The sequence below is a fragment of the Rhinatrema bivittatum genome, chromosome 7 (genome assembly GCF_901001135.1).
Source record: "Rhinatrema bivittatum chromosome 7, aRhiBiv1.1, whole genome shotgun sequence".
Lineage (NCBI taxonomy): Eukaryota > Metazoa > Chordata > Amphibia > Gymnophiona > Rhinatrematidae > Rhinatrema > Rhinatrema bivittatum.
In genome coordinates this window covers 310946268-310973149 of record NC_042621.1, presented here as the reverse complement: position 1 = coordinate 310973149, position 26882 = coordinate 310946268, and the positions used below count along the sequence as shown (strand labels likewise).

Here is a 26882-nt window from a genome sequence, read left to right as displayed (position 1 = left end):
TGCAGAAGGTCTGGGATCACCGGAAATCGCAGGGGCCCCGCCACCGCTAGGTTGACCAGATCCGCAAACCATGGACTCCTCAGCCACTCTGGAGCTACGATAATGATTTCCGCTGGGTGAAGTTCTATTCACCGAGCACCCTGCCGATTAGAGGCCAAGGTGGAAAGACATACAGAAGGACGTTGGTTGGCCAGGGCATTTACCCCTTCTGCTCCTGTCTCCCTGTGGTGACCGAAGAAGCGCGGGGCCTTGGCATTTCAAAATGTCACCACAGATCCATGCTGGGTATGCCCCAAGTGTCGCAGATGAGCTGAAAGGCCTCATCTGCCAACTCCCATTCTCCGGGATCGAGACGGTGTCAACTGAAAAAATCTGCCTGAAAATTGTCGACTCCAGCTATGTGAGACGCTGCGATGCTGACCAGATGCTCCACCCAGCTGATCAGCTGTTGAGCTTCCACCACCACTGGTTGGCTCTTGGTTCCTCCTTGGCAATTGATATGAGCCACAGTGGTTGCATTGTCTGACAGTATTCTGATCGACCTTCCCTGGAGGAGAGGAAGAAAAGCTTGCAGCACTAACCGCACTGCCCTGGTCTCCAAACGATTGATCGACCACTGAGATTCTTCCGGGGACCATTGTCCCTGCACTGAACTTCCCAGACAAACCGCACCCCAGCCGGAGAGGCTGGCATCTGTGGTAACCACTGTCCACTCGGGCACTACCAAGGGAACTCTGCGGGTCAAATTGTCCGAGAGGAGCCACCAATCGAGACTGGACCGAGCAGTATCTGTTGTGAAAGTAAGGTTGACTGTAAAGGATGCATATGAGCAAAGGCCCAGGGCACCAACTCCATAGTGGAAGTCATCGATCCTAGGACCCATAAGTAATCTCGGACTCTGGACGGATGCTTGGCCAATAAGTCTTGAACCTGCCCCTGCAGCTTGCAAATTCGTTCCACAGTAAGGAAAACTCTCCCCTGTTGCATGTCGAATAGGGCTCCCAGGAATTCCAAGGACTGAGTGGGCACCAGTCGACTCTTGGCCAAGTTGACTACCCAACTGAGCGATCTGAGCAGCTGAAGCACTCTGCGGATCGCCGAATGGCCGAGCAGTTCGACGTTGCTCGAATCAGCCAGTCATCCAGATATGGATGCACCAAGTGCCCCTCCCTCGGGAGCTGCGCTGCTACCACACCATTACCTTGGGAAAGATCCTGGGCGCGGTGGCAAGCCCGAAAGGCAGGGCCCGAAATTGAAAGTGACGACCCAGAATCGAGAACCGTAGGAACTTCTGATGGACGGTCCGGATGCTGATGTGCCGATATGCTTCTGTTAGATCCGGTGAAGCTAGAAACTCTCCTTGTCGCACCGAGGCAATCATGGACCATAGAGTCTCCATGCGAAAATGGGATACCCGAAGGCATCTAGTGACTCTTTTCAAATCTAGAATGGGTCGGAAGGCACCCTCTTTCTTGGGTACTATGAAGTAAATGGAATGAGGACCCACCGGTCCGATGTCATCCTGGCCCATTCCTCATAAAACAGGGACACAGTCTGCCCCCTACAACTTGGACCGAGGAATGGACCGGCACTCCTTCATTGAGCAGACTTGGCCCCAGGGGCGGACCGGGAATTACCGGGTCTGCCAAAAAATCCCTTCCCCCATATCGCGGCTCGTGTGGCAGCTCTGAAAGAGCTGAAACTGGCGTCCGTTCCCGCACTGAGCAGGAATGGATCAACAGAAAGAGACCGCGATGCCCCAGCCCCCGTAGGAGCTTTGTGTGTATCTTGCCGAACATTTTTCTGGCCAGCGGAGGGTCCCTTCCCCCTGGGGAGGCACGAAGAACAGAGTCCATCCCTTGACAGGCGTGAGGGCGCTGAGCCGCATGCGCGGAATGCCGAGCTCTGCAGCATCAGGCAGGCAGGGAAATCTAGTCAGAGCAACATAAAATGGCGGCGAAAAACCCAGCCACGACAGTGAAGGGAAAGGAGAGTCTCAGCCGAAAAACCCCCGACTTTCAAGCCACACCTAACCCCCCCTAGTTTTTCTCTTCTCATTCATCCTGGACTCTGAAATTTTATGTTTACCTTTTCGTTCCATATTGATCCCCTCTTGCTATTTTCCCCTGTTTCAGTTTTATAGCACCTCTCCCCCAACTAGATTGTATTAATTTATTAATCTTTAGTTTGTATTTATTTTATTGTAAAGCCTTGTTTCGCTGCATTATTTGTTATCTGGAAATCCATGTGATATTCCCAACGAATGTCGGTATATAAAAATGTTAAATAAATAATATATATATATTTTTTTTTAAATAAAACTTGCCCTTCAGCAGTCCAAGGGTCCTGCTCCAATTGGGGTGAGCCGGGCTCCCCGGTATCACACCCAGAGCGGCTAGAAGGTTGCAATAGGGCCCTCAACCCTGTGCTGCAACTGCCTCAAACACCAGGGGGGATGGTCCCCTCGGGACCTCAAACCCCCTGGGAGGCTGAAGAACTGTGCCTCGGCCCTCCGGTGTTCCATCTTCTTTTTTTTTTTAAACTAAGAATAAAATTAAAGAGACAAACTCCCTAAGTTTAACTAACTTTTTTTTTTTTCTAAACCCTAAGCAATCAGCATAGACTGTAGGTTTTGCACCTCCACCATCTGCTGGAGACAGAGAAATACTGCCGGACTGTAGGTGGCACCTTAGGATATAAGGCAGAGTTTGTTTAAAAACGTCTCTATCTCCATCTGCTGGAAGGGAGGCAAAACTCAAGAGTCTGGCCTGATCTGGGTACGTACAGGGAAAGGCACCTTGAGTACATTTTTAACTTTAATACCATCCTATGTGGCAACACTGCATGAGTATTCCTCATTCTAATATAGCAACACACAACATAATAGCAGAAACAGACCAAGTGCCTATCCAGTCTCCCACGTATAGGCATCTCCTTGGACATAAGAACATAAGAAATTGCCATGCTGGGTCATACCAAGGGTCCATCAAGCCCAGCATCCTGTTTCCAACAGAGGCCAAACCAGGCCACAAGAACCTGGCAAGTACCCAGTGATCCTGCAGCTTTCTAATCCTCCACCAGCTTTGAGTCACTTGGCCATGGGCTTCTGAGAGCAGAGCTCAGGTGCTGGCCTGGATCAGAGCATCAGACAGTGCTGACTTTTCTGCGGCACACCTGATCAGATCTGAAGGCACACCAGTATGCCATGACACGCTAGTTGGAAAACCCTGTACTACTGTATGCCTAAAAATTGTACTGCAACATGTCCTCCGTAACATGCATTGAACTCCTTTTATTCAAAATAATTTATTCTCACTCTATCCATAGTTCAGTACCTCGCAACAGAGAACATGTAATCATGCATGCCTCATCAGCAGAGGGAGCTCCTTTCTGAGAATGTGTACTCATGCATGCCTCCTCTTCCTAGCTACATCAAGAGTCACCAGCAGAGGGAGCTCCTTTCTGAGAATGTGTACAATCATGCATGCCCCCTCTTCCTAGCTACATCAAGAGTCACCAGCAGAGGGAGCTCCTTTCTGAGAATGTGTACAATCATGCATGCCCCCTCTTCCTAGCTACATCAAGAGTCACCAGCAGAGGGAGCCCCTTTCTGAGAATGTGTACTCATGCATGCCTCCTCTTCCTAGCTACATCAAGAGTCACCAGCAGAGGGAGCTCCTTTCTGAGAATGTGTACAATCATGCATGCCCCCTCTTCCTAGCTACATCAAGAGTCACCAGCAGAGGGAGCCCCTTTCTGAGAATGTGTACTCATGCATGCCTCTTCCTAGCTACATCAAGAGTCACCAGCAGAGGGAGCCCCTTTCTGAGAATGTGTACTCATGCATGCCTCCTCTTCCTAGCTACATCAAGAGTCACCAGCAGAGGGAGCTCCTTTCTGAGAATGTGTACTCATGCATGCCCCCTCTTCCTAGCTACATCAAGAGTCACCAGCAGAGGGAGCCCCTTTCTGAGAATGGGTACTCATGCATGCCCCCTCTTCCTAGCTACATCAAGAGTCACCAGCAGAGGGAGCTCCTTTCTGAGAATGTGTACTCATGCATGCCTCCTCTCCCAAGCTACATCAAGAGTCACCAGCAGAGTGAGCCCCTTTCTGAGAATGGGTACTCATGCATGCCCTCTCTTCCTGACGGGTCTTGGTTGGGAGCAATTAATTCATACTAAAACACATCTACGAGGCCATATTTTAGACCTTGTGTTAGTAATTTATGCTTTTACGGAAGCTTTAGCTGAGAGATTACCCTCGCAGGAAGCTTCATCTTGTTATGACTATCAATTTATTATGTCAGTTTTAGACTCATTAGCTCCATTAAAACAAGTTACTTTAAAAAAGGAAAAAAATAATATGCCGTGGTATAATAAAGCTTTGCATACTCTTAAATTGCTTGTTAGAAGCAAAGAACGAATTTGGAGACGTAACAAAAAACTGTCCAAACAAAAAATGATTACTATTGTACTTTAAGTTGTTATAACAAGGAAATTAATAAGGCAAAAAAATACTTTTTCAAAAGTAAAATTGTGGATGCACATGGGAATTCTAGAATTCTTTTCAATATTGTAAAATCTTTGGCCCATATTACAGTCTTACTGACTGCAATAACATTGCTTATTTCAAGGATAAAGTTGATAACATTTCTAAAGAATTTCACCATCTACCTTATCCTATTTTTAAAGACCCACCAGTTCATACGGTCTGGTCTGAATTTGACCTTGTATCAGACTCCTTAATTCAAAAAATTATACAAAAGCAGAAAATAACAAATTCTCCTTTCAACCCCTGTTCAGGTTCTTTATTCAAAGCAAGCGCTCCCTTTACATGTAATTTTTTAAGTGATTTGGTAAATCAATCACTTTCATCAGGAATTTTTCCAGATAACTTAAAATACACTGCTATTCTTCCAATTCCAAAAAACAAAACCAAAGATAGACTAGACCTTAACAATTTGAGACCTATAGCACTGATTCCTTCTTTAGCTAAACTAATTGAATCGGCAGTCCTCCGTCAACTTTCTGACTTCTTAGCAAATAACGATTTTCTGCATTCAGGCCAACATGGTTTTACAAAAGGCCATTCCACAGAAACTTTATTACTATCTTGTTGTGATACCGTTTTTCGGGGCTTTGATGCTTATACGGAATACATTCTCATTTCTTTAGACATATCAGCTGCTTTTGATACTTTGGACCATCATATACTTTTGTCAGGTTTAAAATCTTTAGGAATTCAAGCTACTGTTTTCCCTTTGTTTCAATCTTTAACAAATCGCTATCTACAAATAAATGTCAATAATCATTCATCAGAACCCTATCCTTCTTCTTCTGGCGTTCCACAAGGTTCCTCCTTATCCCCATTGCTTTTCAATATCTATTTACTTCCACTTTGTCATATTCTTGCAGCTTTAAACGTTTATTTCCGAATTTATGCAGATGACATTCAATTCTTAGTTCCTTATTCATCTTCCTGGTCGGATACACTCTCGTCAATTTCTTTATACTTAGCTACTATAAACTCCTGGATGCAACATAACCGATTAAAACTAAACCCTTCTAAAACTACTCTGACTTATTTATCTTCTATTACCAATTCAACATTAGGACCACCTTCTCAGCTATTATTTAAGGGCATTGCTATTCCAATCAGTACTTCTACTAGTAGTTTAGGGGTTATAATCAACTCAGATCTCTCAATGCAAAACTATATTTCTATTGTCAGAAAAAAATCTTTCTTCAAACTTAACCTACTAAAAAGAGTTCGTCCATATCTTTTTCTTCAAGACTTTCGTATAGTATTACAGTCTCTGATACTCTCTGGACTAGATTATTATAATGCTTTATTTTTAGGTTTGCCGGACTCGGCCATCTTTCCAAGTAATACAAAATTCAGCGGCCTGGATTTTATCAGGTGTCACCCGTAGAACATATTACTCCAATTCTTTTCTCCTTTCATTGGTTACCAATTAAATACAGAATTCATTATAAGGTACTGAACATTATACATGCGCTCATTTACAATACAAATTCAACATGGCTTTGTTCGAACCTTCGTATTTATAAACCAGTCAGACAGCTTAGATCTCTTTCTAAAAATCTGCTTGATATACCCACTATTAAATCGGCTAGATTGGAAATAACTAGGAAAAGGGCCTTTTCAGTTGCCGGCCCTATTCTTTGGAATGCTCTCCCTGACTCTCGTCTCACATCTTCTGTTCCACAATTCAAAAAAATGCTAAAAGCTTATTTCAGAAACCTTATAGTTCATTAACCACTTAACTCTGGTATCATTATTTCACAATTTTCATTATCATAATAATTTTTCCCAGCTCTCCGCATTTTAACATTTTACAGATTTGTTGGGTTTTTATTATTTGTTTTAAGTGTTTATGTTGTACATTGTTAACTTTTAATGAATGTCCTTGGCGGCCTAAATTTGTGTGTGTTTACTGTAAACTGTTTTGATTAATTCTTTGAATTGTAAAGGCGGTATATAAACATCATTAAATAAATAAATAAATAAAATAAATAAGAGTCACCAGCAGAGGGAGCTCCTTTGAGAATGTGTACTCATGCATGCCTCCTCTTCCAAGCTACATCAAGAGTCACCAGCAGAGGGAGCTCCTTTCTGAGAATGTGTACTCATGCATGCCTCCTCTTCCAAGCTACATCAAGAGTCACCAGCAGAGGGAGCTCCTTTCTGAGAATGTGTACTCATGCATGCATCCTCTTCCTAGCTACATCAAGAGTCACCAGCAGAGGGAGTCCCTTTCTGAGAATGTGTACTCATGCATGCCCCCTCTCCCAAGCTACATCAAGAGTCACCAGCAGAGGGAGCTCCTTTCTGAGAATGTGTACTCATGCATGCCTCCTCTTCCAAGCTACATCAAGAGTCACCAGCAGAGGGAGCCCCTTTCTGAGAATGTGTACTCATGCATGCCCCCCCTCTTCCTAGCTACATCAAGAGTCACCAGCAGAGGGAGCTCCTTTCTGAGAATGTGTACTCATGCATGCCTCCTCTTCCTAGCTACATCAAGAGTCACCAGCAGAGGGAGTCCCTTTCTAAGAATGTGTACTCATGCATGCCTCCTCTTCCAAGCTACATCAAGAGTCACCAGCAGAGGGAGTCCCTTTCTGAGAATGTGTACTCATGCATACCTCCTCTTCCTAGCTATAACACAAACCCTACAGTGTGGTAGTTAATGGGCAGCATAGAGGGCAGAGATAACTGGAACCCATTTTTTGCAGCACACAATGCCCACAACCCTTCCTCGTCTTTGAAGCCTCTGTCTTATCCCCAGGCCAAGACAGACAGGGAGAGTGTGCATTAAGCACTGGATGTGACTCATTTTGAGTGTTGGGAGCAACAGCAAAGGAGTTCTGGCAGCCACATGCAGCAGCCCAGATAAGTAAGTGAGCTGGCTGCCCATAACACACCTATTCCTCCCTTCTCCCATGGGAACTGATGCACTGTGACAGGGTCTTGTGTATCTTTGCCCCCACTCTCCTTCTGGTTCAAAATTTGGAAGAGAGACTGGTGGGGCTTTCAATGCTTCCTTAGCTCTTTTGGCCATGCGAGTCCTCTCCATATCTGCACTGCCTGTTCTGTGGAGGCTGGCGTAGCACACGATATTTTTATTAAAGCACATCTGCCTTGCACGTGGATCACAGATTACCAGATAACTATTGGAAATTACAGAAAAGGGGGGTTCAGTTTTACAATTGTGTGTGTGTGTGGGGGGTAACATACATAACACATGTAAGCATGGGTTTTGGTAGGGGAGCCGTTGAGGCCAGATAATTGGCCCAGCGAGTACAGGGGAGTTAGAAATGGGACTGGGGGTCAGAGGGAAGCCATCTCTAGAGAGGATGCTGGATGCTGTGGTAAGGGCGGAGATTTGAAAGGCCTAAGGGGACTTGGCAAGGTGGGGTAGCTGTTGGTAGGGATGTGACTGGGAAGGTGCAGTAACTTCAGAGTGTGAAAAAGTTCTACCCCACGTTACTGAAGTAGGCCAAAAGCTGACTGAAGGAGACATTACCACCCATTAAAATGTGCTTCCTATGAATCCTGACGCACCGGTCCAGACGAGTGCATACAAATGGGTTATGTCCCCCTACCAGCAGATGCAGGGAGAGTGCACAGCTCTCTACTTATAGGTGATACTGGGTTCTGTGTGCTGTATTTCCTTGACAAAGCACTGAAAGATACTAAGCAAGCCAAACAACAACAAACTTCACATCTTTGGAAAATAAACTTCAAACGTGAGAAGAGAAAATGTTCTGAAATGCTACAGCTTGAGACAAAAAAGGTCAGAACGGAAAAGCACAAAAAATATTGAAAAGTTCCCTATCTTCAGAAATACATGCACACAGAGAGATATCTGCATAAGAAAGCCCCGACTCCTGAGAGGGCTCTAGACTGCTGCAGCAGGATTCATGGAAAGCAAAACAGGTAAAGCTTTCTCCTTCCATTTCACCCTGTTACACCAGTCCAGATGGGATCAGGGAGGGAGGAAGTGTGTCCCATACACGAAGACCACGTTAGCAATCACAGGCAATCTGAAACGCCTCGTGCAAAGAGCACAAATAGTTCTCGGCACCTGAAGATCCCACAGCAATGCACCGACAAAATCGCACCCTTGATCCATCTAAATAGAGGAGGCTTAGTCAAATTCTCCCTTTACATGGTGTACAAAACCAAAAGGTTTGGATAAGTTCCTAGAGGAAAAATCCATAAACTGTTACTGTATTTAATAAGCAATAGTAGCCTGTGATCTAACATTTGAGTACTTGCCAGGTTCTTATGGCCTGGATTGGCCACTGTTGGAAACAGGATGCTGGGCTTGATGGACCCTTGGTCTGACCCAGTATGGCAGGTTCTTATGTTCTTATGTCCTTAAATTGACTAATGGGTGATAATTCAGAAATGTAACTGTGAATTGTAACTTGAAAACACCTTAATTCAAGGACATTTTACCATCCTATGGTGAGTACTTATCACGGTATTGCCTCCTTATTAGAATAAATCATGTGAGTATGCCTCGCTCTGATATTGCTTGACAGAGGAAAATGCTCTCATCTCAAGCATAAAATGTGAGGCACTGACATCGTGCGCTGCAATCCTAAGCTGCCTGTTCTCCTGCCCTCAGCACACAAACCTTGACGCTCTCGAAGGTGAGGGAGCAGGTAGACGATGCTCGCAGCCCCAGCTTATCCTCCTTCTTTCCGATGTGCAGGCCCTCCGTGTCTCTGGGTACGATGAAGCACGTGATGCCCTTGTAACTCTGGCAGAGGAGAAAAAAAAGCAGAGTAAGATCCACTAATGCAGGCGACCCATCTCCATTACAAAGGACAGGCCCAGGAAGATCTGTTCCCCAGGGCCACAGCAAGACCTAGCGTTACTGTAAAGGAATGGTGTCCCCTAAGACCCTGCCCGTTTAACATTTTCAAGAATTAGAGGAAGCTCGGACTCTACAGGAAGGTAACAGTGACATCTGTGTACCCCGTTTCCCAGCGATGTGCACCCTAGGATTCAGGTCACTTACTGCTCAATCCTGACGACTTTTAACTACAAGTGTGAATCAGACAGCAGCAGAGGAAAAGCAAGACAACACGCTGCACTGGTAGGAGCTGCAGGAAAAGAACGACCCAATTCATTTATCCAAATGCAGCTGACGGGCTTCCACACAGAGGTCAGAACGTGAGCTTCAACATGCATTCAGCAGGCAATCGGGGAACAGAGATAAATATACTTCTCATGCCCCCCAGTGTCCACACACAAAAATACAGTCAAAGTGCCAAAAACCACTGTGACTTTTCTATCAAAACCATACTCAGAATTCAAAGCTTATTTCATCAGGACATCATCTATACTCCTCTCTGGTTTCCAGCTCCAGATACAAAAGGGGCCTGGTCAGTGGCGGCACACACCTCAAGCATGCTCCCGAATCTCTCCTCCCTTTAAATTGTTTCACAACTGCAGCCTTGGGAACTCTGACTGCCTTGCAAATTTCATGGTTTCACTCACAAAGCAAAAAAATCCCAAATCCGCAACCAATCTCTCTAACTAAAGGGCTGTCTCCTAACATCACCCTCTTCAAGCCGACGGAGCATACCTCCATTTAAACATGACATGATAATCTCATGCAAAAGAAATCATTTAGCACGTGTAATGAAACAGCTAAAGAAGTGAAAATATCTCCGTAAATCTAGGTCCACGGTGATGGAGAGAGAGAAAAATACCAGGTTACAAAACAAATTGTGAAAACACCACAATACCATTGCAGCCTGCCAAAAACTAAGAAGGAGCGGTTAAATAACCCCGTGTCTGACTGGTGTTGAGATTTCATTCTAAGAAAAGGAGAAAGATGATCTGTTACCCTGATAATTCACAGTACGTTTACATGAAGGTCAGAGAAGTAAGTAGCTGCGACCTGGAGACCTCTGCGCCTTTACACAGATGTAAGCGGGCTGTCCCAAGAAAAGCATACACTCTAAGGGAAGAGCGCACAAATGGACGTGGGTATTTAAGGAGCATGTCCTCTGGTCTCCAAGGACCCCTCCATGCTGAAATCATGTGCTGAGATCTGTGCGTAAGCCTCAAGCTTGACGGTTCATCAGGTGATTAAATCTCTCTTGCAATGCCCACTCGTGTTCTTACAGGACATTTCCACAGCAGAAGGGGGGTGGCTAAGAGATCTGCAGACATGACAGACAGAGAGAAAGGCTCTGCCCATGCTAACCACATCACACATTAAGTCATTCAATATTTTAGATGCACTGCAAAGATATTTTGCTATTGCCATCTGTGGCAGACAATTACAGCATAAACAGGAATTCCCTGCACGTTCTGCAGAACTCACGGCAGAGGGGTCAGCGTTAGCCATCACCAGAAACACGCCGGCATGCTCGGCATTGCTGATCCACATCTTGGAACCAGTGAGGAGGTAATAATCCTTCTTCTTTTCAGCAACCGTCTTCAGGGAAAAGGCATCGCTACCGGCCCCAGCTTCCGAGAGACAGAAACTGCCAATCTAAACAGAGAAAACACATCATCAAGGACGAAGGAGGGGAAAGAGCATCAGGGAGGAGAGAGGGCACTGTCAGAGCCTTGTGTGGCAGGGCAGGGAGGGTTGTGCTTTAAGGAATGGCAGAGCATGGGGTCCTGCAGGTCACGTCTGGATGGGCCTAACCATAACCTCCAATTCAGCTGGGAGAGAAACCGTTCGCCAGGAATAGACACAAAGAGCTACACACACATTACTGCTTTCTGTTAAATGACAGGAATCTGCTAAGTTAGCCCCAGCTTCAGAAACATAACATTAGAAATCCCGTCCCTGGATGACCTTTCCCACAGCAGGCCAAGTCTATGTCTGAAAGAAGCTGCTGAATATAATTTTATACAATCAGAAAAGGCAGAAAGCAGCTCACAATCAGAGCATTCCTATTCCCCTGAGCCTGAAACCTGCAAGAGCCAATCCAGCACTGCCGCTTCCCTGGATCCAAGCACCCGCAGGACCTGCGCACTGCTACTTCCCAGAACAGGGAAATGGAATCAAAAGTAACCTGCATCGTGCTCTCCGAGCCTCCCGCTGAACCTTAAAAAAGGTGCAGTGGGGTGAGAGCCTGAAGTCTGCTCAGGAGAAGGGGGTATTGACCTGGGAAACGGGGAGAAACATGATGGCGGATGCACAGATTCATGCTGCTTGGGCTTTGCAGATAGGTCTGAGTATTTGGCGGCTTCCTGACCTTTCAATCAACATGATAAAGTGCAAAGGGAAATTTAAAACCTACCCTAGTGAATCAGCATTGTGTCCCATTAAATCATGTCTTTCTATATGCGCTACGATTTTGATCTTGAGAATAGTTTCCACTATTTTTCCTGGCACTGAAGTCAGGCTCACTGGTCTATAGTTACCTGGATCACCCCTGGAGCCTTTTTTAAATATTGGGATTACATTGGCCACCCTCCAGTCTTCAGGTACAATGGATGATTTTAATGATAGGTTACAAATTTTAACTAATAGATCAGAAATTTCATTTTTGAGTTCCTTCAGTACCCTAGGATGCATACCATCCGGTCCAGGTGATTTGCTACTCTTTAGTTTGTCAATCTGGCCTACTATGTCTTCCAGGTTCACAGTGATTTCGTTCAGTTCGTCTGACTCATCACCGCTGAAAACCATCTCCAGAACTGGTATCTCCCCAACATCCTCATTAGTAAACACGGAAGCAAAGAATTCATTTAGTCTTTCTGCAATGGCCTTATCATCCCTAAGAGCCCCTTTAACTCCTCTGTCATCTAATGGACCAACCGACTCCCTCACAGGTTTCTTGCTTTGGATATATTTAAAAAAGTTTTTATTATGAGTTTTTGCCTCTATGGCAAACTTCATTTCAAAGTCTCTCTTCGCCTGTCTTATCATAACACACCGGTCCAAGTACAGATCCCTGAGGCACTCCACTCTTTACCCTTTTCCACTGAGAAAATTGACCATTTAATCCTACTCTCTGTTACCTGTCTTTTAGCCAGTTTGTAATCCACGAAAGGACATCGCCTCCTATCCCATGACTTTTTAGTTTTCTTAGAAGCCTCTCATGAGGAACTTTGTCAAACGCCTTCTGAAAATCCAAATACACTACATCTACCGGTTCACCTTTATCCACATGTTTATTTACCCCTTCAAAAAAATGTAGGAGATTTGTGAGGCAAGTGTTGCATTGACCGGCTGCGGAGCTCGCGACCGGCCTTCCTTACCTGGCCTCGCTGTTTGCCGGGGGTGGGCCCTGGCTCCCTGGCGATGCCTCCAGCGCTGCCCTCCTCTCCGCGGCCCTGCTTGCTGCCGGCAGGCCTTGAAGCGTGCTGGAGACACGTCTGCTCCTTGCATCCGGCCCCCCAGGTGCACACATGCACCTCTCTAGTTTATTTAAAGGGCCCGCGGCACGCTAGGGCTGCTGGCCCTTTCCAGTGATATCATCAGCTTGGAACTACAATGAAAACCACAAGAAAACTTGTGGTTTTCTCCCATAACTCTCTCCCTTTTCCCCCCTACCGGCTCGCTTCCCCGAGGCTTAGGCCTCTTTTCCCATTCTTATTATTATTAAACTTACTCATTTTAATATTATATCTACCACATTATATGATAGTGTATTCTCTTATATTGCTAAAGTTTTCACATATCTGTCTTATTTCCCCGCACGTTCCTTGTTCCTATGTTTCATTGTATACGCCTCCCGGCGACAGTTTTCAGTTCCATGTAAACCGGTGCGATATGTATCCTGTACAGGAGCATCGGTATAGAAAAGTAAAAAATAAATAAACAAACTATTTTAGGTAAGCTCTGACAACAGGTCTCCACGTTTGTCATGTGCTCATTGCTTGTTCCTGATCCTGACTTCGTCCCTGGTTCCTGATCCTGACTGTGTTCCTTACCCGTACTTGATCCCTTACTTGTCTGCTCAGTCTGACCTTTGGCTTTGACCCTTGCTACATCTGGACCACACTCAAGACTGACCTTCGGCTTGACCCTTGTTCCGCTTGACTCTATACCTTGCCTTGCTCAGCTGCCTGCCCTGTCACCAGCCTGACTTGACTACACCTTCGGTATTCTCCCTGGACTTGGCCTTCTCAGGCTCCGGTCTTCTGCTACCTGGGCGCCACCTGTTTCCATTCCATTCCTTTTGATGTCCGGATCTCTGGATCCCTGCCTCGTCTGGACCTGCTTCGGTCCCTTGATACCTCTTGCTGGTCCCTGGTCACCATCTCATCTACTGGGAGTCATCACACGGAGGCCCGCCTAAGACCAGCTGGCCCCAGCACCCAAGGGCTCAACATGCAGGGAACGAGGGCTGGTATTGGCAAAGCTCCAGTCGGCCTCCGTGTCCTAGTCAGCTCCACCTCTCGACGGTGGGGACACATGGGGCTTGCCCTACGGGTAGTGTCAACCCCAGCTCGGGCAAAGGGTCCACCACCAGTGTAACAGCAAGACTTCCCTTGGGTAAATCCATGTTGGCTGTGTCCCATCAAACCATCTAAATGTTTCATGATTTTATTCTTTATAACAGTTTCCATGATTTTTCCCAGCACTGAAGTCAGACTCACCAGTCTATAGTTTCCCAGATCACCCCGGATTCCTTTTTAAATATCAGCATTACATTGGCCATCTTCCAATTTTAATGATAGGTTATACATTTTTACTAATAGTTCTGAAATTTCATTTTTTTAGGTCTTTCAGAACCCTGGGGTGTATACTATCTGGAAAGATTCTGTAAGGGCCCATGTTTCTTTGAGAGGATAGAAGAACTGAATGTCATCAGCATAAATGTTATAGTGCACGCCAAGGTTAAGGGTGCGGCATAAAAGAGTTAGCTAGAGGTTAAATAGTGCAGCAGATAGGGCAGGGTCATGGAGTAGGTAAAATAATCGATTTGGACTTTTTGGGTCCTGTTGTTGAAGTATAAAGAGAACCAGGCCAGCACAGAGCCGGTTATACCAAAGGAGTGCAGTTTTGAGAGTAAGATGGAGTGATTGACCATGACAATTGCAGTGGATATGTCGAGAAGACAAAGGAGGAACGATGAGCCTTGATCAAAGCCCTGTCTCACGTTATCAAGACTGGAGAGCAGTAGTAATTCAGTGCTGTCGTGTTTCCTGAATATGAATTGATATTGGTTGAGGATATTATTTATTTATTTAAAAACTTTTCTATACCGTCGCTAAGTTATATACCATTGCAACGGTTTACAAATAGGCACATAGACTAAGGTAAGTAAATGTAGGATATCGTACATTCTATTAGCATCAATGAAGTTGCAGAGTTGTTGGAGAACTGCTGTTTCTAATCCTTTGGCCATGAAGGACAGGGCAGAGATCGGGTGGTAATTGGAGGTAATGGTGGGGTCAGCTAGTTTTTTGATTAAGGATTGGACAGAAGCTTGTTTTAGAATGTCAGGGACGATGTCATATTGTAGTGATGAGTTAATGAATTTAGTGGAGAACAGAGCAATAGCCAGCTTGATTAGTTTAAGAAGTGAGGTATGACATGGGTTAAGGGGATGAGATGTTTGTTTAAGGTTATTGATAATCTTGGAGGTGTCAGATGCTGTAATGTCGCCAAAGTGTTCCCAGGTTGGGCCAATGTTCGGATCATCGTCCGATTCTTCAGTGTAGGAACTGTTAAAGATGCTGATGACAGATGCTTCACTCTGATATTGTCCAAATATCTAACAGAGGAGGTGATACTCGATCCCAGTTAAATTACAAAGAACAACGTTGGATTTTTAATCTGTCATCAGAATTTCCATTCGGCATGAACAAAAACGTCTAATGGATGACTAAAGAGCCCTTTTTCGTTGTTTCATTGGTTCACATAGTAAAGTCTGATGGTGATTGGTTGAATGATGAGTCTTAGGAGTGTTTAAAAGTTTAGTTTAGTAAAACGGCGGATCCTTTGGAAATGCTATGGCCACTGTGTTGTAACAGGAGAAAATGTTCCGTTGTTGAAAAAACACGTATGTATTGAGTCAACAAATTTCTTCATGATATTGGGTTCATTTTGCACACTTTAATTATATTTTTTGTTTAATCTTGTAGAAGAACGCAAAATATATAGTTATTAAGGCCCCCGAGGAAGGTTTATGAAACACGTGCTGTGTCGGACAGTATACCAGTGCCGTATGCAGGAAAAAAAGCAAATAAGTGTCTTTTTCAATTTGGCTTTTAGAAAAAGCAATTAATTAATATTATTTATTTATTTATTTTTAATTTTTATATACCGGAATTCCTGTATGCAATACAAATCAGTCCGGTTTACAAGTAACGAAAAGGTTGCCCTGGTCTGGTAGATTAGACTGGGGTTTTTTACATAGAACATAGAACAATAACAATCAACTATTGAACATTATTACAAGGAACAGTGAAAGTAACAATAGTATTTAACAAACATATAATATTATTATAACATTATTCGTGTTCACATTTTACAAGGAACTTTGGTAGCGTAAATAGTCTGCAAGTAATCGGTTAAATAATATAATATGAAAAGGATGACTTAAATAGATATTGTGAATAATCAAGTCCGTGTATGAAATTGAGTGTCAATGTGTTTGTGACACCTTGCAATGGTTGGATCTGAAAGACAGGAGGAGGTGCCTAGTTTCACTCTGGGAGTTGGAATGCTTGCCTGAAGAGCCATGTTTTTAACCTTTTTTTGAACTCTGGTAGATTGGGTTCGAGTCTTATGTCTGGTGGGAGCGCATTCCATTGATGTGGTCCCGCAGTGGATAGTGCTCTTTTTCTTAACGTTGATTTGGCGGGAACTGCGACTAATGTGCCTTTGTAGGCACTTCTGATGGGTCTGGCCGATGATTGTAGGCGAAGTTGGGTTTGTAGAGATATAGGTGCGACGTTATGAATTGTTTTATGGATAATGGTTAAGGTTTTATATATGATTCTCTGTTTGATGGGTAGCCAGTGGAGGTAGCTCAAGATGGGGGTAATATGGTCTCTTCTATTAGTGTTAGTTAGGATTCTGGCTGCGGCGTTTTGTACCATCTGTAGGGGTTTGATGCTGTTGGAGGGGAGGCCCAGTAAGATTGAGTTGCAGTAATCAAGTTTTGAAAAAATAATGGATTGAAGAACGAGGCGAAAGTCATTGAGGTGAAGGAGTGGCTTTAGTTTCTTTAGGACCTGTAGTTTAAAGAAGCAGTCCTTGGTGGTTGTGTTTATGAATTTTTTAAGGTTAAGTTGATTGTCAAGCCAAGTACCTAAATTCCTGACGTCTGCAGAGAGCTCAATGTTTAAAGATGTGGTTTGTGCCAGACTAGGTGGGTGGTTGTTATATTAGAAAGGTGGTGTGGAGAAATGTAAGAGTGGAAAACCCAGTGATTACATTCTGGAGCAGGTATACATTATCACGTTGGGAACACGCAAAAGCATTGTTTTACCTTTATAAGTGAATGTTTTAACAACGCAATAATAAGCGTATACCTTCACCTCACTTATGAGGGTTTCTTTACCTTACAAATAATCATTTGTTTTCTCACATGTGGTTTTCTATTTTTTTGACACTCTAAGTGACTGTTGGCTTTCTGCTACAGTTTAGTTTAGAAGCTGCTTTATGTCCTGTTTTATTTTTAGTGCCAAAAACAAAAAATTTGATATGCAGGGACTCAATAGTCAAACACGGTCACATACTGTCTCTTGTATCAGTGTGTGAATCACCTTAGATTCAAATCATTGCAGGCAAGAGACAGTGGATTAAAGCTCGTACACCTCATACTCCGATACAGTCTTCCTCTTATTAATAAAATATTATAATACAATTTTTGGTTTTGGGATTATTTTCTGGGTGGTGTTGCTTTTCTTGTTATAGCATTACTTTTAGTGCCAGCAGCCTGATTTCATCTTGGTTAAGGTGCAGGCCAGAATCTGACTCCCTCCTCCCTGCGCCATTGAGACTCCAGAGTTCTGCGTATCACTGTGGTTCTGCTCATCAACCAGAGAGCATTTCAAAGAATGCTGCTCTTGAGGTTCTGGATTTGTTTCCTTCCTAAGAGCCAAAATTTGTGTTCCAGAACCTCTCTGCAGTTCCTCCCTCTGTTTGTATAATTGTACATTACTTGGTGCTTACGCCTAAGCGATTAATAGATTTTAAATACAGATAAATGCATACCATGGCTGCACACTACTCCCCCAGCTTGTGTCGTGCTTGATCTGCTACCCGTGCACCAGCTAAGCAAATCCACCTGCCACCCAACAATCTATGTTCCTGATGACAGAGAAAGATGATTGAGGAAATGGAAGCACAGACTGTCTCATTAATAAACTCTGCTTTGACAGCCCTCAGACCAGTATTCGTGAGAGGACCCAGAACCTCAGAGTGCCTCTGCAGCCAAAGATGATATTCACCAGCTCCGTTTCTGGTCACGTGAACATGTGCAGGGTTTTATAGCCAATGACGTAGTAATAATGAAGCTCTGCATACATCTCTGGGCAGAACTCCAGTGATCACTCAGATGAATATATTTTTTTTCTTTTTATTGATTTTTAAGACTAATCTCTTGTACAGCAAAACAGTGTGTTGGAAACAGGATGCTGGGCTTGATGGACCCTTGGTCTGTCCCAGCATGGCAATTTCTTATGTTCTTATGTTCTTAATAACAGGAAAAAGAAACCGAAACACCTGATACCGCAAAATCAAAACAAAAATCTAACATGGAAAGGGGAGAGCATAGCAAATACAAGTAAGGAAAAATAAACTTTTGTTATATTGTCAGACCAGAGCTAAATATGAATCATGATGGATGCATTCAGCAAAATAACTAGATGAAGTGCATGTACAGGCACACTTCACAGTCTTCCAAAAACTTAGTCAACTGAGAAGGATTCAAAACAACCTAGTGCACCCTCTGATATTTCATTATACACTTCAAGGGAATTTTAAGAATCAGCCCCTCTAGTTGGACTGCAAGAAAACCTTGGCTTTTAGTTTGCTTAATCTTACAGAGTTGAAGCCTTCTGACCTTAGAATAATTCATCTTTACGGCAAAAAAAGTTTTCAAAATCCAATTCCTGTTGAGCTCCAAGACACGTGAACCTGCTCCAACAGTGCCATCAAATTAACAGATTGCTCTTGGTCCGGGGTCTCGCCTATGGAATTTATTGCCAGAGGATGTGGTTAGTGCAGTTAGTGTAGCTGGGTTCAAAAAAGGTTTGGATAAGTTCTTGGAGGAGAAGTCCAAGTTTACTTAGGGAATAGCCATTGCTATTAATTACATCAGTAGCATGGGATCTTCTGCCGTTGAAGCAGAGATGTAGCTCTAATGAAAGAATCTTAATCTCAGACAAAGTGCGGATTTAAGAGAATTCTAAGAGAAAATGCAACCTTAGATTTGTTAATTTTCCTAAATTTTTGTTAATTTCCCCAAAAGAAATGTTAAATACTTGCATGAAGTTTTGAAAATGTCACTGTGAGGGTACAAGAGCCAGTAGTTTCTGTGAACCTATTAGATGCCAGTGGGAGAGAACATAAGAAATTGTCATACTGGGTCAGACCAAGGGTCCATCAAGCTCAGCATCCTGTTTCCAACAGTGGCCAATCCAGGCCATAAGAACCTGGCAAGTACCCAAAAATTAAGTCTATTCCATGTAACCATTGCTAATGGCAGTGGCTATTCTCTAAGTGAACTTAATAGCAGGTAATGGTCTTCTCCTCCAAGAACTTATCCAATCCTTTTTTAAACACAGCTATACTAACTGCACTAACCACATCCTCTGGCAACAAATTCCAGAGTTTAATTGTGCGTTGAGTAAAAAGAACTTTCTCCGATTGGTTTTAAATGTGCCCCATGCTAACTTCATGGAGTGCCCCCTAGTCTATTATCCGAAAGAGTAAATAACCGATTCACCTCTACCCGTTCTAGACCTCTCATGCTTTTAAACATCTCTATCATATCCCCCCTCAGTCGTCTCTTCTCCAAGCTGAAAAGTCCTAACCTCTTTAGTCTTTCCTCATAGGGGAGTTGTTCCATTCCCCTTATCATTTTGGTAGCCCTTCTCTGTACCTTCTCCATCGCAATTATATCTTTTTTGAGATGCGGTGACCAGAATTGTACACAGTATTCAAGGTGCGGTCTCACCATGGAGCGATACAGAGGCATTATGACATTTTCCGTTTTATTCACCATTCCCTTTCTAATAATTCCCAACATTCTGTTTGCTTTTTTGACTGCCGCAGCACACTGAGCCGACGATTTCAAAGTATTATCCACTATGACGCCTAGATCTCTTTCTTGGGTTGTAGCACCTAATATGGAACCCAACATTGTGTAATTATAGCATGGGTTATTTTTCCCTATATGCATCACCTTGCACTTATCCACATTAAATTTCATCTGCCATTTGGAACTGGGGAATCTTTTGGGAAATGTTTTTTAAAGTATTGGGGAGAAGTATATTAGTGTGTTTGTTTTTTAAATGGTCAGTAAGACAGCTTATAAACAGAAGTTAGTGTTTGTTTTTTTAAATAGTGGGGGTTTTTTTGGGTTTGTTTTTTTTTTTTTTTAAATAGTCAGTAAAGCAGCTAATAAACAAGTTAGTGTGTTTTCCCAACTCTCCCACCCAACCCCTAGCTCATCCTTTAATTTATAGGCAGGTGCCACTCACACAAAAAAGAAAAAATCAGCCCTAACACTTCACGAATTCCCCACACCTCATTGAGAGTTTGATCAGTCCCTTTGTAGGCCAGTACCAGACATATAGTGAATTCACTAATACATTTAAAGGACCCTTTAAACAAACTTTTTACAGTGGAAAAAAAAATCAGTAGAACTAGGGGTCATGATTTGAAGCTCCAGGGAGGAAGACTCAGAACCAATGTCAGGAAGTATTTTTTCACGGAGAGGGTGGTGGATGCCTGGAATGCACTTCCAGAGGAAGTGATGAAGACAAACTGTGAAGGACTTCAAAGGGGAGAGGGATAAACACTGTGGATCCATAAAGTCTAGAGGATGTGAATGAAGAGAAGAGGCATGGGGGTGGCTTGTGGGAATGACGGCTACTACCTGGTGATTACTACCCTTATTCAATAAACATACACACGGTTAATGCGACTCCAACATTTCCCCTTGCCATTTAAGCAGAGAGCAATGTGGAAAAGAGGATTTGCAACAAAAAAGGACTGAACTTCACAATCTGGGTAACAAATAAACGTGAGGATAGCTTGCTTATTACGGGGATTACTACCCTAAACCAATTAAGCCTGATACATCACTTTGAATGCATATACAGCATAGCTCTCTGCTTCAACGGCAGGGGGAAATGTGGAAAAGAGGATTTACATTCAGATAGCATTCAACAAAGCATCGATCTGTGCAGTCTGGGTAAACAAACATCGGGGTAACTTGCTTCATACGGCAGTTACTACCTTTAACCATTAAGCCTCATGCTCACCTTTGATGCAACTCCAACATTACTCTCTGCATCAATAGCAGGGGGTGGCAGGAAACTCGAATCAAACAGTTACCAACAAGGGCTCTGAACTTGGTTGATGAAACAGATAAGTTTGGGAAAATAAGTGTGGGAGTTTGCTGGGCAGACTAGATGGGCCGATTGGTCTTTTTCTACCGTCATTTATTTATTATTTATATGTGGTTTTTACATACCGATCATCGTTTGGAACATCTGATCGGTTTAAAGTAGAACATTAAATTCAGCAACAGGCTTTTCATATAACTTAGCGTTTAACAAAATAAGCAGACAGGGAGGAGATAGGGAGGCAACGATAGCAGGGAATACAGTTGTGTAACTAAGTGAGTAGCAGGCACAATATTATGTTACTCGGCGTAAACATAGTATATATTTCTATGTTTCTATGTAGACACATTCCTATTCCCATAGCAACCTAAAACTTAACTAGGAACTGAACAAATCTGAGATGAAGGCAGCAGTCCAGCAGCAAGAGGGGGGCTTCCCAGTCTTTTGCATCGAGTGTCACATGTATGATTTTTTACCCACCGGTGAGAAGTTGTACATGTGCATGCGATGCAAAGAGCTCCTGGCTCTCAGAGAACGAGTCCGATCTCTGGAGGCAAGAGTGGCAGACCTGGAGGAGCTGAGGCAGACAGAGAGGTATATAGATGAGACCTTCAGGGACATAGTAGTCCAGTCCCAACTTCAGACTGGCAGCCCTGGTGCTGCCTTGGAGGAAGAAGGTCTCATAATGGGAGAGCACCAACCAGGTGTAGCAGGAAAGGATCCTGTAGCAAGGACCTGCTCTCAAGGTGATGCACTGTCCTTTCGCACTGAGGATATCTCCCCAAGGCCTACTGCCCAGGAGGGAAGGGTTAGGTCGGCCGTCATAGTTGGTGATTCGATTATTAGGAATGTAGACAGCTGGGTGGCTGGTGGGCGTGAGGATCACCTGGTAACTTGCCTGCCTGGTGCGAAGGTGGCGGACCTCACACGTCACCTAGATAGGATTTTAGACAGTGCTGGGGAGGAGCCGGCTGTCGTGGTTCATGTGGGCACCAACGACATAGGAAAATGTGGGAGGGAGGTTCTGGAAGCCAAATTGAGGCTCTTAGGTAGAAAGCTTAAATCCAGAACCTCCAGGGTAGCATTCTCTGAAATGCTCCCTGTTCCACGCGCAGGTCCCCAGAGGCAGGCAGAGCTCCGGAGCCTCAATGCGTGGATGAGACGATGGTGCAAGGAAGAGGGATTCAGTTTTGTAAGGAGCTGGGGATGCAAATGGCAGATGAAAGACTGGACCCTCTACCTGAATGCTGCTGCCACCACCACCATTGCCTTGACAAATGTATGTGGCACTGTTGCCAGACCGAACAGCAGGGCACAAAACTGAAAATGCTTCCCGAGAATCATGAAGCACAGAAACCGCTAATGATCTGGCAGATTGGAATATCCAGGTATGCCTCGATCAAGTCTAGGAAGCCAGGAATTCGCCTTTGCGCATCACTAATCACCGAATGCATGGTTTCCATTTGAAAACTGGGAACTCAGTCACATTCACCTTCTTTAAATCCAAAATTGGGGGGGAAGGACCCTTCCTTCTTTGGCACAATGAAAGAGATGGAATACCTTTCCCTTTTGCTGCCCCAAGGAAATGGGAATTATGGCCCCCAGTCTTGCCTTGGAGCACCTTTCTTTTGCTAAATGAAGCACAAAGGGAAACCATGAACAAGTCCCACAGTGGACGAGCGAATTCTAACAACCATCTCTAATCAAGCCGAGGACCCACTGGTCTGTCCACTCCTCAGAGTTATACGTCCCCCAATCGGAGAAAGAGAGGAGTGGACCAACCTCACTTCAGTGTGAGGGCTTTGCCCCACCAGAAACCTTGCTGCGATCCCCTCTGCCAGGTTTTCTACCACCTCGAAAGGTCTGGTTCCAGGATTGCTCTCTGATCCCCCTGCCGGGGACCTACTCGGACAAAACCAGAACACCCTGCAAAGGAGCTCTTGCTTACCTTCTGGCAGCCTATGCCCTTTGGTTTCACCAGGACACTTCATGAGTTCCTCCAAGTCTTCTCCAAACAGAAGCTTACCCTTAAAAGGTGATGCTCCTAAACGAGACAGACCAAACATCTGCCGACCAGTTCCTCAACCAAAAGGAGCCATCTGGCCGAAACCGCAGACATCATAGTTCTTAAAGACGTTCTGATGAGGTCGTACAGGGCATCCACAACATAAGCTGCAGCTGCCTCCAGAAAGTCCGCCTGCTTAGCCTTGGATGCTGAGAACGTTCTCAAGTCCTGCAACTGTTGAACCCAGCATAAACTGACCCTCTGCATAAAGCTACTGCACAAAGCACCCAAATGCAAAGTGCAGAAACCTCAAAAATCTTCTTCAGATGAATCTCCAACTTCCTGTCCTGAATATCCTTCAGCGCCGCTGAACCAGCAACAGGAATGGTTGCCTTTTTAGTGACCGCAGACACAGACGCGTCCACCTTAGGGAGTGCCATCAGCTCAAGCATGTCCTCAGGCAACAAATATAACTTTGCTACCGCCCGGCTGACCTTCAGGCCCATCTCTGGAGTGTCCCACTCTCTGACCCATCAGCTTTCTCACTGATTTGTGAAAAGGTAAGGCTTTCGCTGGACCCCTCAGGCCATCCACTCCCTCCTGATCAGACTCCTCCCAAGGAACCTTGATCTCCAGCTCCTCGAGAACATGAGGGGTTAAGGGCCACAACTCTTCTTTACGGAAAAGATGCACCACTTTCAGGTCGTCCCCTTCAGCCACTGGCACCTGGCTCAATCCTCTGTCTGGGCGTGGTACATCTGGGGTAGCGTCAGACACAGCTGGATCAGGAGAGGTCGAAACTTGCTGAACCCCGTCTGAATTGTCGGAGTCCACAGCTGGACTGCCCAGGGCTGTCCTCATCCCGAGGACCCTAGGGGCCCGATGCGGAACTGGACCCTTGGAGCAGCCCGGCCTTTTACCAGGACGCGGACCACAGGGCCCCTGAATCAGTCTGACTGCCTCCCAGCCACCTTTCACGCCAAATACACCTCATGCATAAGGAGGACAAACTCCGAAGAAAAGATTGCGGGGGTCCTCTGATGCATCCCCCGAAGGATCCTCCTCGTCGTTAGAATCGGGCCACCTCCGGTTGTTAAAATCCTGCCCCACTGGGGGGGGGGGAGATCCTCACCCCCCGCCGAAGGACCTGCAGCCCCTGACAACATGCTGCCTTTCCTGTGCCTAGCGGGGCAGGGGTGGCTGACTTCAAAGGTGCTCCTGCGTCTGATGTTTGTGTTGGCTGCTGTTCCGAGACGTCGTCTGCTGGCCTCGGCCTGCCCTCCTCATCAGAGAGGCAACAGGAGCACAGCCTGGAGTGGGAAAGCCGAGCATGCACATCGCTGCATGCGCAGCAACCACGTGGAAGAAACAAGCGCCGCCACCAGGCCAACCCACTCTGCTGCCCGAGAACTCCCTTCCCTTCTCGGCTGCTACGTCCTGACGCTCGCCTACAGGAACTGCCCCCCCCCCCTTTAACGAACAAGTAAGGGTATTTTCCTGAGGATGAAGAGCTGTGGGACTCAACTTGTTCTCCTGGGGAAGGAGGGAGCTGGCTCCACCACTGAAAAACCAAGCCAGGCAGGGGTCCCTGACCCCCTTCTCATACTCTTCAATACTAGGAGAGATCTCCTGAATTCCTCTCTCTTGATTCATCTTTCTATCTCCCACCCCCAGACTGCAGGGACTGCACCCCACCATCTGCTGGAGCCAGAGAAATGCTGAGGGACGACAGGAGGCACCTCAGGGTATAGGGCAGTGCCAGTAAAACTGTGTCTCCATCTGCTAGAAGCGAGGCAAAGCCCAGGAGTCTGGACTGATCCGGGCATGACCAGGAAATCCCACTTAGCCGGCTAGATCGTGCAGAACGCGCTTTGAATACTGGGCCTTTATGAATCATGGCAATTGAAATCTAGTCCTATACTGAACAGAAAGCGAGTGCAAAGTCTGCAACATAGGTGTGATGTGTTGTCGGAGGCCTGGACCAGACAGGATGTGTGCACTGCAAAGGCTTTAGTGATATATCAGGCAGGCCACAATATAAAGCACTGAAATAGTCTGGCGAGGACCAATGCCTGCAAAACTTAAATCACCCTCTGGAATGAGACCAAGATCCCGCACTTGCTGCCATCAAGTGGGTGGGTCAACCACCGGGGTTTCTTCTCAATTAGTTCAGATCTGCTAATATTTAAACATAAGAAATTGCCATGCTGGGTCAGACCAAGGGTCCATCAATAATTTATTGTGTAAAAACCATTGTTTAATTGTGTTTAGACAGATCAGGTTCCCGGGTCAAATAAGATTATCCACGTAGGAGGCAAGACAGACTGTACCTGTACAGTTGCAGGGTATTACAGAAGTTATGTGCAGGTAAAACTATAGGCTGGCTGAACATGATTCAATCGCACGTCTGTAGAGCCTGCTCAAGGTGCCCATGGGGATGGCGAGGCCCGTTCACAGTTCACAGAACAGTTTGGGATTTTTTTTTTTTACTTAATTACCATTACACCAAAGGGTTTAAATTTGGATGTCAAATGGTCTTCTTTAAATTGTATTACCGGTAATTTTTAATACTTCATAATTTGGTCCAACTGAACGATATAAGTTTGTCAGCACTTCCAGTATTTTGGACACAAATGAGTTTCGAGGCGCTGTGCTGGCGAGTACAAAGCTTAACACTGCTTGTCCTTTCAGCTATGCGGTTACTCTGCTTTTATTATTCTTTACATTCCTTGACAAAGGAACGCAACCAGAATAAACCGAAAGGTGAAAGCTGCTTCTTTAGTAAATGAATGCCGAGGCAGATACGGGAAAGAAGGACCCCGTCTTGGGCTTATCTTGCTGTGTGGGACAATGGCAGCTTGAACTGATTCAGGTAAAGTGACCGATGATTATGAACAAGGCAATAAAGGCCGGAAGTGCCGAGTATGACAGCTCATGGGTGAAACCTTCGCACATTACACATTGCTGGGTGTGTAAGTGGGTTGTGTTGTAGTTCCTAATCTTTGCTCCTGAAATACAGCACAAGAGATTACGCTTGAAACCGATAGGCTACGGGATGGAAGCAATGTGCATTCATGGATAAGTAAGTGGTTAAAGGGAGGGAGGAAGGCAGGAGAGACCGGACAGCAATCCTCAGAGTGCCCAAGCATCACTTCCAGGCCTGGTAGTATTCAATTTCTTTATCAATGATGTAAGAGACAGAGGAACGAGTGTGGGTGCAAGCATCACGCACGATACCAAACTATGGCCAGGATTCATCATTCTGCGCGGAACGATGAAGCCTGCGCTAAAGGGGGCGGGCGGGCAATGGCCCGCAACCGATCACTCCAGGGCCCAGCCGGCTGCAGGCTATCGCGGGCACAGCGCCACCGTAAAAGGTTGTGCTATTCCCCACGCTGCTGCCGGCGATAGTGTTCGAAACGCCGACCCAACTCCTCCCCTCCCCCTAATTTTAATGTTACCGCAGCAAAAAGGCCTTATCGCGTACGATAGGCCCCAACGCACGTGATAAGTGCTTAGAAAATAACCCCCTATGTAGGATATTTAAAAACACAAGCTGAATGCTGTAAAACTGCAGGAGGCTCTAGAAAGGCTGGCAACTTGGGCATCCAAATGGCAAATGGAATTTAATATATATAAGTGCAATGCGATCCAAACTTCCAGTACCCCCAAGTGGTGTCCTTTCTAGAAAGGGCCCTTGGAATGACTGTGGCGCACATGCTGAAACCACTGGCCAGCCAGATGTGTTAGTGATGCCTTTCCAAATTATTCCTAACAAATCCAGATATTCTCATTCTTCTGTATAGACCTGTGGCGTGACCACACCTGGAGC

At 45.1% G+C, this 26882-nt stretch overlaps 1 protein-coding gene across 2 annotated transcripts in view; it reads right to left on the bottom strand.

The window, feature by feature from the left end:
• The window catches only part of ACADSB (acyl-CoA dehydrogenase short/branched chain), a 77706-nt gene that overhangs the window by 22457 nt on the left and 28367 nt on the right, over positions 1-26882 (bottom strand). For both annotated transcript variants that reach the window (XM_029610591.1, XM_029610592.1), the window contains 2 exons: positions 10874-11044; positions 9170-9295 (listed from right to left, as the gene is read on the bottom strand). In XM_029610591.1, the coding sequence (XP_029466451.1) occupies positions 9170-9295; positions 10874-11044 (297 nt within the window). The remainder of the gene's footprint in view (positions 1-9169; positions 9296-10873; positions 11045-26882) is intronic.